The sequence below is a fragment of the Anguilla anguilla genome, chromosome 17 (genome assembly GCF_013347855.1).
Source record: "Anguilla anguilla isolate fAngAng1 chromosome 17, fAngAng1.pri, whole genome shotgun sequence".
NCBI lineage: Eukaryota > Metazoa > Chordata > Actinopteri > Anguilliformes > Anguillidae > Anguilla > Anguilla anguilla.
In genome coordinates this window covers 9,330,412-9,346,071 of record NC_049217.1, presented here as the reverse complement: position 1 = coordinate 9,346,071, position 15,660 = coordinate 9,330,412, and the positions used below count along the sequence as shown (strand labels likewise).

The window sequence follows — 15,660 nt, the reverse complement described above, 5'->3', positions numbered from 1 at the left end:
AACCCAAATCAAAATCCCCCTTCGTGTAAGCCAAACTCTTCCAGAGAAATGCAAAAAAAAAAAAACCATTTCCCATCACTGACACAGCTGACTTGAAGAATTGTGCTCAGTTTCCAATGTTAATATTGTGTCTGTGCAAAATTACAGTGTATTTGCTTAAGACTCCCTCACACGAAGAGCAAACTGGCTATCCACAAGCGTGGCAACACAGAGCTTCCACACATCCAATTTCATCCCAGACCTCCAGTGTTTTTACCTCCCCCCTTTCCTCTATCCTTCTTCAAGCCCTACCCCTTTAAAGTACCATAGACTTTCTCCACATTACCAGCAGTCTGTCACCCCACATCAAGAGGAGCACCGCCAGAGATTTTGGGCCCATAAAAATATACCATGCTGCGCCCCACCACACCCAGGCCACCACATCCCTGAACAATTACAGCACAGTATGACTATGTACGTATTTCATGTGTAATAACGGTCACTCTCCTCTTTCTTTGGTGTGGTTTAAACCTCCAAATCCACCTGCAAAGCTATATAAAGTTATAGTAATTACTTTAATTTCAGTCACTTTTAAATGTAGCGCATAGATACTCTTAGAGAGTTAATTTGGAACAAAATACATAGTAATGTCTTTTAGCACATCCCATTTGCATTACTTATTGTCTTGCTGCAAATGTTCTATAAATGAAAATAAAAAGAAAAAAAAAATTCGTTTTAATGAATAAAAACTGATCAGGGTTCAGCAGGATGTCAATCGTCAAGGAGTCATGTGGTACTGAGATCACAGGCCAGCTCATTCGCGGCCGCATCAACCGCGCAAAAAAACAGCGAGAGTAAAAGCCACCATTGTGTCCCCAACGATTCCATGGCTGGACTGGGCCCTGAGTGCGTTTATAGCCGGAGCCATAATGAATGCACGCTGGTACTGATGACATCGGGGCTAAATTTATCCCCCTCTCGCTTTCATTCTCTCTTCATCTCCCTCCTCTGTCTCTCTTTCTTCGTATCGGCTTGATGACTAACTGCGGAGTTTAAAGGGCACCTGAAGGTTGAGAAGACATGACCTCTAGCTGAGCTGAGGCACAGCCATCCTTGACCCCTCCCAGTAGAGCCAGTCTGTGTTAGGCAGCCTGCAGTGCTCAGCACAGCTGAGTAGAGGTGGCTGGAGCTGTCAGAGACTGGCAGGGGACAGTGATTTCCCAGAAACCTTTCAGAACTAATTCAATTGTGAATGCATACAAGTACAAACAGAGGAATAAATTCTACTTTATCAAAAGCAGGATAGCACTAAAAATTAGATTTATATATAGACACATGCCTTGTTATATCAAGAGCCCTACGTCCCATTAAAACACAAAGATAGCAGGCATATACTGCTAATGAGCAAAGAGAATAAAGACTCAGTGACAGGGGTATTTTTAAATGAGCTCTGAGGTAGTTCTTTCACTAGCCACATATCGAGTTCTAACACCAAAGATCCGGCTCACTCCACAGGTGTGACCTGAAGCAGTGGGCTGGAGAGTTCTGAAGGCGCACCTGACAGAGCGAGCGTGGCAGGAGCCGTGAGAAGGCAGCATTCCCCGCTAAACAAGACTGCAACCATGAATCACAAAAATTTCAGTCCGAAGAACTGAGGTTGTTTTTGTTGTTGTAATATTGTTGTTTTTGTCTTATTCTATTTAATAAAATGTTTATGAATGAGTTTTATATAAATTAAACTGTTGGACTGTGAGTCCCACTTTATGAGCAAATGCACACTCACTGTCTCATGCAGAGACACACATATACGCTCCCCCTTTCGGTTTACCTGTACCTGACACCCCCCCTCATGCACATTTTTCCCTATCTTACAGTAACTGGCTAAGGGTTGACTTCTTCCCTGAGGGTTGACTTTCCCAAATGTATCACAGTGCAGGCTACAATAGATTTTGGCACAAACTCCTGCAAACCTTAGGAAGAAAAAGGTCCACTGGCTACCGGTCGCTGCCAGGATCCGGTTCAAAGCCCTGACCCTTGCCTACACTGCTGCCAACAGGACAGCCCCCATCTACTTTCAGAACATGACTCGATTCTATGTGCCTGCTCGACCACTCCGCTCTGCGGCAGCAGGGCGCCTTGTAACCCCTCCCACCTGCCCAAAGGGATCACAGAGCTTCTCCACCCTAGCTCCCCAGAGGTGGAACGAACTCCCCGTCCCTCTCCAAACCTCCCCCTCACTACCCATCTTCCGCCGTGGCCTGAAGACTCATCTCTTCAGACTATGCCTAGGCTAACCACCATCACCCTGTATATTTCACTCTAAATCTCCCCCCCCCTTTTTCATGACACTTGTTACATGTTGCCCCATCCCAGCACTTTTTGGTAATTTGTACTTGTCCTAATACTGTAGCTTATTCTTCTGCCTAGTTGGCTTTGCAGAGATTAGGTCTGAATAGTGTTCACTGTGTGAACTAAACTGTGTTCTTGGCAAGAAATAGCTGTACAAATTAAGTATTGTACCTTACTGAACCTGTGTTTAGCAGTTGTCTATGACCATGAAATGCACTTTTTGTACGTCACTTTGGATAAAAGCGTCTGCCAAATAAATGTAATGTAATGTCCAACAGATCACCATACTGTGCTAAAGATCAAACATAGACACACGCACACATGCAAAAACTTGCATGCATGCATGCATGTACACACAGGCACACACATACAGCCACACGCATATGCGTGCACACACATACACGCAAAAACACAAAGACACACACCCATACTGTACATGCGCAGGTCAGACAAATAGTTTCCAGACAAAAGATTTCATTTGCAGGACTTTAGCAGTCAACTGTATTCTGAAACTATCCCAAGTTGACATAGAAATACCTAGAAGCAGAAGAAAATGTGACACTTCTTGGAACAGAGTGCAAAGCGAATCCACTATGCAGATACAGATCAGCAGAAACAAACAAAAGATCCAGAAACCTGCTAGTCACTGCACTGCACTTTAATTGCAGTGCAAGATCGTGTCTACTGCACTAAACACCAACAGAGGGATATATCAAATCAATCCAATGTTAATTAGCCTGATGTTGTATTATCAGTGAGCTTGAGGTTATATACAATGCGCACACAGTGCAATTATCACTGTCAATTAATGCCCAGCTCAATTTCATGCTCTAGCTTTAAGAATGAGATGTATCCACCAAGGGTGTCGTATGTACTGTATATGAAAATCAGCTATTCATGGGAAGAGTTTGGTTTTAAATGACAGTCAAAATGTAAAAAAAAATAAAATAAATAAAAGTAAATAAGATACAACATCGGCATCTTCCTCACTCACACATTTATACATGCACACACACAAACATTCATCCACACACAATTTACAATGCAATCATTTGGCAGAATCTTCCAGCCAAAGCAACTTACAGATGAACATTTCACATGATAAGCAAACAACACAAGAGCCATAGTTAAACAAACTTATAGTCATAGCAATATCACTGTCAAGTGCATATTTTTATAAAGAGAAAAATTGACATCTGAAAAGGGGGTCTTTTAAATGCACAAAAACATACGTGCATACATATGCACTACAGCCACACACAACCATAGACACAAGCACAAATACACCCATATGCACACATGTATGTACACATACGTGCCCGTACACACAAAAAAACACACAGACACACACACACACACTCACACAATCACACACACAAACAGTCGCACACAAACACACACAGTCACACACAATCTCTCTCATGCAGTCACACACACATATACACACATGCACACATACAGACACTCGCACACACAAACACACACTGTCACGCACACAAATACACAGACACACAAACACACAATTACACACACATACACACACACACACACACACACACAGACACTCGCATACACAAATACACACACACACAGTCACACACACACTGTCACGCACACAAATACACACAATAACACACACACACAGTCACACACACACGCACACACACAGTCACTCACACACGCACACACACGCACGCACACACACAGTCACACACATGCACACGCACACGCGCACACGCACACGCACACGCACACGCACACGCACACACACTCGCACACACACACACGCACACACACACACGCACACACACACAAATTTCTGCAGTTACCCAGTCTTTGGGAAACTCATTACACTCCCGCGGCCGTGCTGCTCTGGCTCCCTGCCCACTCTGATGGGTGTTCCGGTAAAGGCGGATGACTGCTCCCCGTGCAGCGCACCACGCCAGCTCTCGGATGCACTGTGACGTCAGAACCTCTGCCCAAAAACCACGCAGAGCGCAGCGGGCCGCAGAGGCAGCGCAGAGCAGGCTGAGCGGGAAAGGTGCTACAGCACCCTGGAGGAGCTGGCTGCCAGTAAGACCGCCGCTCCGTCAGGCTCCTGTTCCACACGTCCGTGCCAAAAACAGAAGCGCTGCAGCCTGTACCCTCAACAGCAGACAGGTGGCAGTGTGGCACCGTGGGGGGGAAAAGAACAGGGGTATCACAACCAAGAGGATGCTATTTCTTTTTCCTGGACCCCCATTTATCTGTTCCCATACGGTCATCTGTCAGTCAAGTAACGAGAAGGCAACTACTTTTCACCATCAAAGGGAACTAAATTTTAGGCAATCAAAGCTTTTAAAATATTCTTAAGCAATACCCCCTCTTTTTTTCTTACAAAATAAATGTTTTAAAAACTGATATACTGATTCTTGGAGGTGGTGGTGGGGGAGGGGTATTACTTGTGTGAGTTTTTCCCACTGAATAACAAAATAACGTCGGAATGGCAGCAAGACCAGAGGGGGCGACATGTGTCCAACTGCTTCTTCTGTGTTACTGCTGTGCCGCCTACCAACTGGCCAGGAAGGCAGCATTGCTCACAATGCCAGCTTGCTTCTTGACGATTATATTTTTTTTGCCAATATACATACATGTGTTATTTTAGAACACTGTGTAGTCAGCTTTTTCTTTTTTCATATTGGCCTCAACCAGGAGAACCCAGGGAGTGCTGGAAAATGTTAAAGCGTAGTAATTAAAGTGTTGAAGTACCACTACACTACGGGTACTGCCAAAATAAAGAAAAGACCAACCAAAGTATCACTCTCTGTAAATTTTTTGATGGAGTGCACTTTGTGAAATTGCCAGCTCATGCCCAAGATTGATATTTGCAGTCAATTGATACATTGTTGCTCATCTGTTTTGCCTTGCATCTGAAACCAATGCACAGACATCAGGGTTAAGCATTGTGCACTTTTGATAATACTTGCCCCCACAGTGCTGTGAAAAAGTATATGCTCCCTTCCTGATTTATATTATTGTAATGTAATGTAATATTAGACAGAGGAAACTGAGTAAACGCAAAACACATTTTTAAAATGATTTAATGAAAGAAGTTATCAAACACCCATATCACCCACCAGAAAAAGAAATTGCCACCTTAGTTACTCAATCAACCAGTTAACCAAATGTAATTAAATAGATTCAGCTGACTGGACACAGCCAGGCTTGATTGCAGGCCCCGTAGATGCTGGGGCAAGACCGGAAACAAGCAGTTCATGCTCAAAAACCTGCCAATTTGTTTGAATTAAGCAGTTTTGCAAAGAAGGGCTAAAAGCCCTCCACAGCAATGTGAAAGACTGATATCAAATTTTTGGAAGCATTTGGTTGCAGTTATTCCTGCTAAAAGTGGAGCAACCAGTTATTAAGTTTAAGGGGGGCAATTACTTATTCACATGGGTAATGTGGGTGTTTGATAACTTTTTTCATTGAATAATGAAATGAAGTGTTTTGTGTTTCCTCGGGTTCACTTTGTCCAAAGTCACGTTTTATCTAAAGATCTGAAACCATTCAGCGTGACAAACGTGCAGTAACAGAGTAAATCAGGAAGGGGGCGAGTACTTTCTCACAACACCGTAGCTGATGATGCCCCTCAGACTTTCATGCCAACATCACCTCTGCCAGATGAACCAGGGTGTTCCCGGAAATAACATTTTTATACACAACCATGAGCATACTGGGATGTTAACTGCTTAATTAAAATCCCATGTTTATTAAGCAATTCATGTTTTTGGATGAGAAGTGAAGAACACAATGAAAACATGGGTGAAGTCTATGTGCTTCAGTGCACATCACCACATATTAGAATGAGGCTTTTTTTCTTTAATATCAAAACAGATGTTCATTTGATGGCCTAATTTGATCATTAGCACATCACCACCTACTCAACCCAGCTCCTGGTCCAAGCAATGGTTCTATCCCGCCTGGACTACTGCAACTCTCTTCTGGCTGGACTACGGGCATCTGCCACCAGACCCCTGCAGCTCATTCAGAATGCTGCGGCTCGTCTGGTCTTCAACCTCCCCAGACACTCCCACGTAACTCCCCTGCTCACTACCCTCCACTGGCTGCCTGTTATAGCTCGCATCAAATTCAAAACATTGGTCCTAGCATACCAGGCAGTCAAGGGATCAGCCCCAGCATACCTTCACAAGATATTCAAACCCTACATGCCAGCCAGATCCCTCCGTTCTGCTACCTCAGGACGCCTAGCACCTCCCCCTCTTCGCACCTGCACTTCCAGAACACGTCTCCTGTCTGTTCTGGCCCCACGATGGTGGAATGACCTCCCTGTGGAGGTCAGAACAGCTGAGACTGTGACCCATTTCAAACGACGACTGAAGACCCACCTCTTCAGGCTGCACCTCTCCCCATCCCTCCCTTCCCCCCTGTAAATGACTAAACTTAGGGTTGTAACTAGGCAGCTGTTTCATAGGTGACTTAGTTGATGCGCCTGTCTTAACGACTAATTGTATTTTTATTTTTCCATAGATTGCGCTGTTGCCGTTCTCGTTGTTAGTGTTAATCAGTTTAACCATCAGGGTCCAAGTTGAACTATGCGGTTGTTCCCTGTACTTGGACCGGTACTTCTCTCTAGGGTTTTCGTCATACTTGTTCCTGGTTATGGTTATACACTTTGTTGTACGTCGCTCTGGATAAGAGCGTCTGCCAAATGCCTGTAATGTAATGTAATGTAATGTAATTTGTGGAGTTGTGGGGTGGAGGGTGCAATTTCTCACACTTAAATATATAAGCTTAAATACTATTATTGGATATGCTGACAATTTTCAGTGACTGATTGTGTGACACTCTTTAACAATTCCTAATTACTTTGACTTAATAAATTGACCGGCCACTTTTTTTAGAACCAGTTAGGTCCCCTTGTGTTTAGGGTCTTACCAGAATTCTAGAAGGATGCATGCTGCGTTCTGCAAGACCAATAAAAAAAATACAAGGAAAAAAATGTATTTGTCCAAAAATGAAAGACTCTCATTTACAACTGTATTCAACCCACAAAGTCAATTCACTACTGATAGGCCTATACTACTCCATCGATGTGTTCTGCTGTTTCAGCAGTAACACCTAAGGGGCAAATATGTATTCTGCAATTATATAATTGAACACAGGTGGATTTGAAATAAGCATAGGTGCAGTGTCAAAATTTTTAGCGTGATCGCTCATGAAAATGAAATACACTTGACTTGACCCAATACATCCAGCAAGAGCACATCAAGCCGTTCTACGTAAAAAGCCCTATGAAAGCTTCAATGTTGCACGGTAGGCTACACTTCAATTTGTCTTAAATATCCCGCTCAAGTGATCTGTCACAAAAGCGTGTTTATTTCAATTAAAATCGATGTTATATGTTGCTCTAGCTATATCTCCTTAGTTCTAGAAGTTCTAGAGCTGTGTAGCCCTCCACCGCCCCCTTCACCCCTTCCATGGGCGTAACGTTGGAAGCTGGCTGATATAAGACATACTTCCCGGTTTCCTCATTCAAAGGAACTGACGTCACCGTATGCCCATATAAGGATTACACACTTCCACAATACAATGACGAGAGGATCAAGAGACTGCGATCAGTTATGAACTCGATTTTCTCAGGTTATATCATTGAAATTAATGCAACTCTACTGTATGCGTATTAGTTGGTATTAAACGATAATATACATTTTTGCAAAAGGATGCAATTCAAAACCAAAAACTCTTTAATTCGATATAATCGTGATAAATCCTACGCGCTTTACTACTGTCGTTAAGTACGTCAGTTCACGTATGGCCACTAGCTGCCTACACAGCCCTTTTAAATGTGTCAAGATAAGCTTTCGTAAAATAGCCTACATGTAGCCTGTGGAAGCCGATAAGATTGTACCCGAACATTCAGCGACTTCTCACGTTTGCTTCGCGCAAGCTCTCAAATTCCTGCTTCGAAACGTCGGCCAGCAATTCGTAAATTCTACAGTTACATTAGACTGGGGGGTGGAAATTCCAAATTGCATTGTGTCTCTGTGCCCACACGAATGGTGGTCAACAGGGCGAGTCGTGGTACATTTTTGCATCCACAGAATAATTTATTATTTAAGAGCAAAAATGTATCCCAAATAATCGACAGCTAGGCTTAGTTAGGGCGCCAGATAGATAAATGGATGATGGCACATCCAAGAAAATCTGTGACGCTTGAACGTGAAAACTGAACTTACAGAATGATCCTCATGGTAGCCTAACAAGCTAACTTGCACAATCGCTCGCCAGAACAAACACGAACAAAATACGTAAAAGAATCAACATAATCACGCATAGTTGTCCGTAACTCTGCACGTTAGACAAATTCGTACAAAGCATGCAGATGCGAGCACAACATCTGACACTGGCGTTGCAATCCTCTGGTTTCCAAAGCAATAAACTCCTCGCGTCGCTCGCCCGAAGCCAAGCTTGTTTACAACCCCAAAAGTTACTGGCAATAACGTCACCACCTGTCTGACGTTTCGTAGCGTTGGGTGTGGAATGAAGTAGTCACGCCCATCACTCGAAGTTCTAACCAATCCAGTGGGCGCTTGCTGTCTTGACACAATGCGCGCTGTCAGTGTTGTATAAAACGGCATGGAATAACCGGACAAAAATGAGAAAACGTTCTCGTGAGCCGACAGGGACAGGATCCACCTTTCCACCCGAGAATACCGCGTTATATGTCAGAAAATACCTAAGACGAAAAGAGGAAGCAAAAACCAATAATCGAGTATCACTTTTATACGACTGTCAAGGAAAAGAAAAGTCGCTATTCTGTTCAAGAGACATCGGTTCTGGTGCGTTGAACTCGTACGCTTTGGGGTATTTTGGAAGGGTTGACATTTATTAATGTTCCCTTAGAAACTGGACATCTGTCATTGCTGAGAAGATTCGCTAAGACTGATTCCGAGGGACTTCTGAAGAATTTTTAGTTTGCATTTATAAGTTTCCTGATAGAACTCTGTAGCTGTTGTAACAGTTTTCTTCTGTCGATCAAGCACTACTGACTGTGCTTAGACTACAATTAGCTGCATGTCTACAAAAATGGAACAGCCGTTTTATCATGACGACTCATTCATCTCATCTTACGCTAACTCGGACACGGCTCTGCACGAGTACAAACTCCTGAAGCAGAATATGGGTATGAACTTGGCCGAGCCTTACCGGAGCCTCAAGTCCCAGCTGCGTGCCGAGGCGGACTATTACCAGTCGACAAACCCAGAGATTGGGTCGCTAAAGCTGGCCTCTCCAGAGCTGGAGAGACTGATCATCCAGAACAGCAACGGCGTCATTACCACTACACCCACCCCGAGCCAATATTTCTACAGTCGGGGGATCACGGATGAACAGGAGGGCTTCGCTGACGGTTTTGTCAAAGCGCTGGACGAGCTCCACAAAATGAACCACATGCCCCCGCCCAACGTGTCTCTGGGAGCCTGCGGTGTGACGACGTGCACGGCGGCGGCCTCTAGTGTCTTCGGCTCCTCCCTGCAGCCGGAACCTCCCGTTTACACAACACTGAATGCTCCGAACACTACCCTCGCGTCTGTATCCAGCTACCCCACAGCCACCATCAGCTACCTGCCAACACACCATCAGCAGCAACAGCACCATCAAACAACGACGCTTGCATCGGGCCACTTTCAGCACTCTTTAACCGGCGCCGGCCTGCATACGCCGCGGCTCGTTTCACTGAAAGAAGAACCACAGACTGTTCCAGACCTGCACAGCAGCGACGGCTCGCCACCAATGTCGCCCATTAATATGGAAAACCAGGAGCTAATCAAAGCGGAGCGGAAAAGGCTGAGGAACCGCTTGGCGGCGACGAAGTGCCGGCGGCGAAAGCTCGAGCGCATCGCCCGTCTGGAGGACAAGGTGAAGGTCCTGAAGTCGGACAATGCCGGACTGTCCAGCACCGCTTCTCTCCTGCGAGAACAAGTCGCACAGCTCAAACAGAAAGTCATGACGCACGTCAGCAGCGGATGTCAACTAATGCTAGCGAGCAAGATGGAGTCGTTTTAAATGGAGAAACGATCAAATGAACATTGTTTTAAAAGAACACTGGAAGACTATCCTGTTCCTAATGTACGTTTTGTTTATTGTAAAACAAAAACACGACATCACTGGATTATTACTGATAATGAAAAATTGAGCCATGTGTATGTTTCATTTTGAAAATGAACGTTCTTTCATGTCTTATAATTTGAAGTATGGGTAGCTTACATATTTGTATGGATTGTACAATGGTACTTCCGGTCACGATGCACTGGGACCATGTTAATTGTAAAATGTAGGCTAAAGCTGTGGAGTAGTCTCACGTCCAGGACTGACTAGTCAGAAACACTCGGAACGATTATTTTCAAGTGGGAAATGAGTATTTGACTAGTTTCTGTATTGGGTGATGGTTTGGGAGGGATTGAGGGGAATGGGGTGCTTTGTTCATTTTGAAATACTTTTGATATTGTCATGCAATGCTGCATTCCAAATAATTAAGTTATTCTGTATTTGTCAGGTTGATCCCGACGAACCTTTATGATGTCATATGTTTACTTTTTGTGCACAATATATTTAAGTAAAATCTTAAAATTTTGATTCAAGTTTGCGTCTGTCTTAAAAAACATATCGATATGTGTAGAAGTTAATGTAAATGATGGTTTCTTCGATTGCCTACTTGAATTCAGAGACCACTGATTTCAATCGAGTGGCTTCATTTGAATATTGATCAGTGATAATGGTGTGGAGTTTATTTCATGGGTTTGCCTTGTAGTCACATGAATAATTTTCACATTTCCAGGGAATTGAATTGAAACCGGGGAATCCACAATCATTGGTACATGCAGACAAACAGATCTATAGATAGGCAGGATGTTCTGCAATAAACAGCAGTCCTGACGTCTGACTTGAGCGCGTTGGGGTCTTTTCCTATTGACGCACAGGAGCATGTCCATATATGGTCATTTGTGGTGCTGAGACGTCACAACAAGGAACGCTTTCCGGGAACCCCCACCTACGCTGCCAGTTAGCGGCGTTCAAATTTAATTTTTTTTCTATTACCTCGCCCTCCCTGTGTCGGCGAGGTGAGTGTTAAATAGCGACGGGGGAGTTTCCCACCACAACATAAGTACTGCTGTTGTCCAGTACCCATGCAACCGCCGCAAAAACTTAACCGAGATAAAAAAAAAGTATAGGCAGCCATGGCTTACAAACTCCAATACAAACCAAAGCGGCGTAGAACACTAGTTCACGACAATTCATTCTAGTTCTTCATCCAAAATAGTTTCTTCCTAAATAATAAAACTATTTCCTCCTAAATGAAAACTGTTTCCTCTTAAACAATCTAACAGACAGCAATGTTAGATTCACACCAACCGATAGTGGAGTGCACTGCCTTATAATAAAAAAATAAATCCTTAGATCAACAATCTAACAAATCTTTAAAAGCTAAAATATTTCACAGAACAAGTTAATTTCGAATAGTTCGTTCTTCCCTTATATGACATCCCACCACTTCCGTACGGATATAGTCAAACAATTAAACCAGCACGGTTTTCAACCCCACAAAGCACCTAACACGGATTTCACCATGCCTGCGATTCCAATATATCTGTCAATATTATGGCTATGTAGAGCCTACATATTAGTCGTAATAGGCTACAAGCAACACTACGGATTTCGAGCCTGCAGTGGATAGCTGAGACAAGAAAATTGTAATATGCCAACGTGCGGCAGTGTACACTAGTTCACAGTGGGTTAGAAACTGAGCATGAAACACAAAGGGATTTCAGGTTCAAATCCCGAGAGGAGCACTGCCGTTGCACCGTTGAACAAGGAACTTAATCGCTCCAGTAAAATGGTACATATAGCCTAGTTATAAAATGTACGTCGTGTAAGTAACGAATAAGGACATCTGTTAAACAAATACATAGCTAATATCAAGCATGCTATATCAGTATCCAAGGATCCAAACAGGCTTGACAAAATGTACAGGTAAGCACACGCACACTGCGGCACATCTCCATGTTACCAGATGGACAAAGCTTGCATGGGATTTATTGCCAAAAATGCGGCAGAGGGGAGCTCACTGCAGTTATGTGTGTTGTTTGGCTCAGATAAGTCTCGATATTTATAACACTGCACCCGGAACATTTGGAGGGAAGTGACAGCGTCGAGCGGAATGCTGGGGGTTTCAATGCGCTGCCAAGCCTTTCTCGGGGCAGCGCGAGAGTGGGCGTCTGGTATGCATGTGTCCATCTTCTGAGGCTGGCCGGATTGGATGGAGTTTAGTGCCAACGACATTCTTGAGATACTTCGCCCCACAAGAATGCACACAGTACTTTCGTTTCATCCGGCTGCAGGAAAAGTAACATCTCTCCACCAACAAATAAATATCTAGATTTGCCAGAGCTTCTTCCCTCTTACATTTGTCCACACACGATACACCGGTAAAATAGTAACCTTGCTGTCATGAGCACAGTAAAGCGTCTCTGCAGTGTCTTAAATCTTCTGTTATATCACGAATGTGATCATATAGTCGAATCAAATAGGAAAGTAAAACAGCTGTGACACTATAAGTTCGGCTGTCTCTCTGCCCGACTGTTCTCCACAACTGATCCGAGAAAAGGAGAAAACTCATTTCCTAGCCTTCCTGCAAGTAGACTACGGTAAGTTAACCTCGCACATACGTTCGCCTTCAACGTCTTTGTACTTCACATGGAAATCAAACCACAACCCACTTCAAAACACTGTCGAAATCTGGTTAGTACGCACTTTCACATTTCAGCGGCTCGTCATGTTTTGGAACAAGGACAAATAGGTGAGCCGCTACTCACTGACGTACACACAAAAGCAAATCGTTTCCAATAACGCATTTTTCTTTTCTGTGGAAACTTTATCCTTCGCACCTACACACGGTCTATTTTTGAACCTATTTTCTTCGCCCAGGTAAAACTTCCCGCCTTAACGAGAGCTATTTTTTTTAGACGTCTCCGTATTTTACTCTTCCAGGTTTTGGTTTCTTCCCTGCAGGAGTTGGGCTGTTCAATCGTTGCCCCTTCTCTCACGTGGTAACTACCCAACCCACCATTATATGCGGCGAATAATAAAAAGACGGAGCAAAGATACATTTCAGAGCAACCACTTCTTCAATGAATACATAAGATGTAATATAGTGTTTCTATTTGAACATCTTTGTTACTGATGAGCCTTTTATGTAGAAGCCGGTACATTTATCTACTCCTGTTCACAAATGTTTGTAAAAATCTACTAATGGCAATGTCCACTTTCAGAAAAATGAAGTGTTGCCTTACACTGAAACATTTCCATAGCCTTGCTGTACCTCAGTTTCGTCACAATCCCACCCAAGGGGAAACTGCCATGGCGTGGTCTTAAGCACACAGGCACACACGCCTCTACCCACAAGTCGCAAGGAAATACATCCGTTACATTATTAATGAAGTATGAAGAAGGAGGTGGGTAATTTTCTCACCTCTCTTTTGCATCCCTCCCACCAACCAAAACCCTGTCTCTCTTCCCTCCTGCTTAAGGACCACACAGAAAGATCATTTCAGAGAGCTAAGCAGCTTCCTCTTCAATGTCATTTTACCCATTACATCACCTGTGTTTGAAGAGCCCCCCTCTTTAGACCACCCAATACTATCACTGCAGATTTGCACACACTTGGAAAGTCTCAGTCTCATATAAACTTACATTGTCATCTTCACAAGTAAAACACCACTAAAGACTAAATCGTCTGATTTTAAGTGAAACATGGCATACTTCACCCTATTCTAGCTGTTAGTTACCGTACTATTTGCTTATTCATATTTTTTTTTTGGCAATTTCTATTACATTCCATCTTTGTTACATTCCTGTTCCAGTCATATTTCGTCAATTCTTCTGATATTTCTGTATGCATCTACAGGTATAGTTGGTTCTGGGGCACAAGCTATCACTACTAAGACAAAAAACATATTGGCTTTTATATCTGTTAAACATTCATACACATTTTATGACACTTGACTGAAGAAAAATATGATTAAAATAACCTTCAATAAACAGACTACACATTTTCTTATAAGCAAGTGTCAGGCTTTTTTTGTCTACTGACATGGAGTGTTATTGGAAGCAGACAAAATGGGACAGTCACTTATAAACATACACGTCTGACGTGTATGTTTATAAGTGTTTGTGATACCATGCAAAAAATAAGATCTACGATGCTGTTCAAGTCTGGCTGGCCTCACCCATTGACCATGATAGATAAAAGTTCAGATCGATATGCCAATGTAAGGATCACAAATTTTATGCCGCTGAAAATGGCATTTATTTAGAATTCTTAAATGTATAGAATAGAACACATACACGAATTACCATAGATACAGCATTCCTTGTGCTAAAAAACAAAAACAAAAAAAAACGATTGCTAGTACGTTACGCTGGACAACAACAGGCTTGCAATGTGAGCTGCGTTCCAGAAGTGATAAGGCCACACCTTTGTCCCTTCTCGGAATTATTCCTTATCCACCTAAAAGTACACCAGTTCATCACCATTAACACAACCAAACTGATGGGCATCATTAATTTGTATACTGCACCATCTAGTGGTTCACAAATTCATTCTCAGTCGAACCATATTCAAGTCTCACAGCAGATCTATATAGTACACGTGAGCACATGTAGAAAGCACTCACATACACCATTTGGAGGCTAGTGAGGCTTGTGCTCTTTAAGACAGGTGTCATGGACTACATTCAAATGAAGAACACTGTGAAAGCAATGTCTGCCAAACTGCCATACTGCAGTTTTCAGAGTGTTTTGCCAAAAATACTACAGAGGAGGACACTGCAGTAATCAAGAGAGGAGATTATGAATGCATGGATCATGGTTTCAGCATCCATCAGGATGCGGAATGGGCAGAGCAGTGTAATGCCAGCGATGGAAAAATTCAATTCTTAGCGAGAGAGCCAAGTGAGGGCTCAAAGATGACGCCATGGCTTCGTATAGTTGTAGAGGGTTTGACAAGGACTACTTTGACTACCATCTATGGCATGAAAGGTCGGCGATTTGTGAGGTCATAAATCTAAGTCCAGTTAGAAAGATTTCAGACACTCTGGATGCTTTTTTATAGATATAATATTTTCAAATGTTTTTATGTATAGCCTACTGATGCAGTTCACAAACCGTCATGTGAAACGAAACCCAAAACATCAAACCGGTTTGGTTAGCAATGTTGGAATTGATAGTGTAATCACAGCTCCCTCTAGTGGGCATTCAGTAACAAGCTTTGAAGTG

The 15,660-nt window shown here is 43.1% G+C and overlaps 1 protein-coding gene across 1 annotated transcript; it reads left to right on the top strand.

Annotated features, from left to right (window-relative positions):
- Positions 1–8,943: 8,943 nt before the first annotated feature.
- On the top strand, positions 8,944–11,269 carry LOC118216872 (transcription factor jun-B-like). Its single transcript, XM_035398460.1, has one exon. It carries the CDS (start codon positions 9,403–9,405, stop codon positions 10,390–10,392), a length of 990 nt encoding a protein of 329 aa, XP_035254351.1. The 5' UTR covers positions 8,944–9,402; the 3' UTR covers positions 10,393–11,269.
- The last annotated feature ends 4,391 nt before the right edge of the window (positions 11,270–15,660 follow it).

Bases quoted from the DNA above. Each gene is read 5' to 3' on its own strand.
- LOC118216872 (XM_035398460.1), top strand. From the start codon at position 9,403: ATGTCTACAAAAATGGAACAGCCGTTTTATCATGACGACTCATTCATC.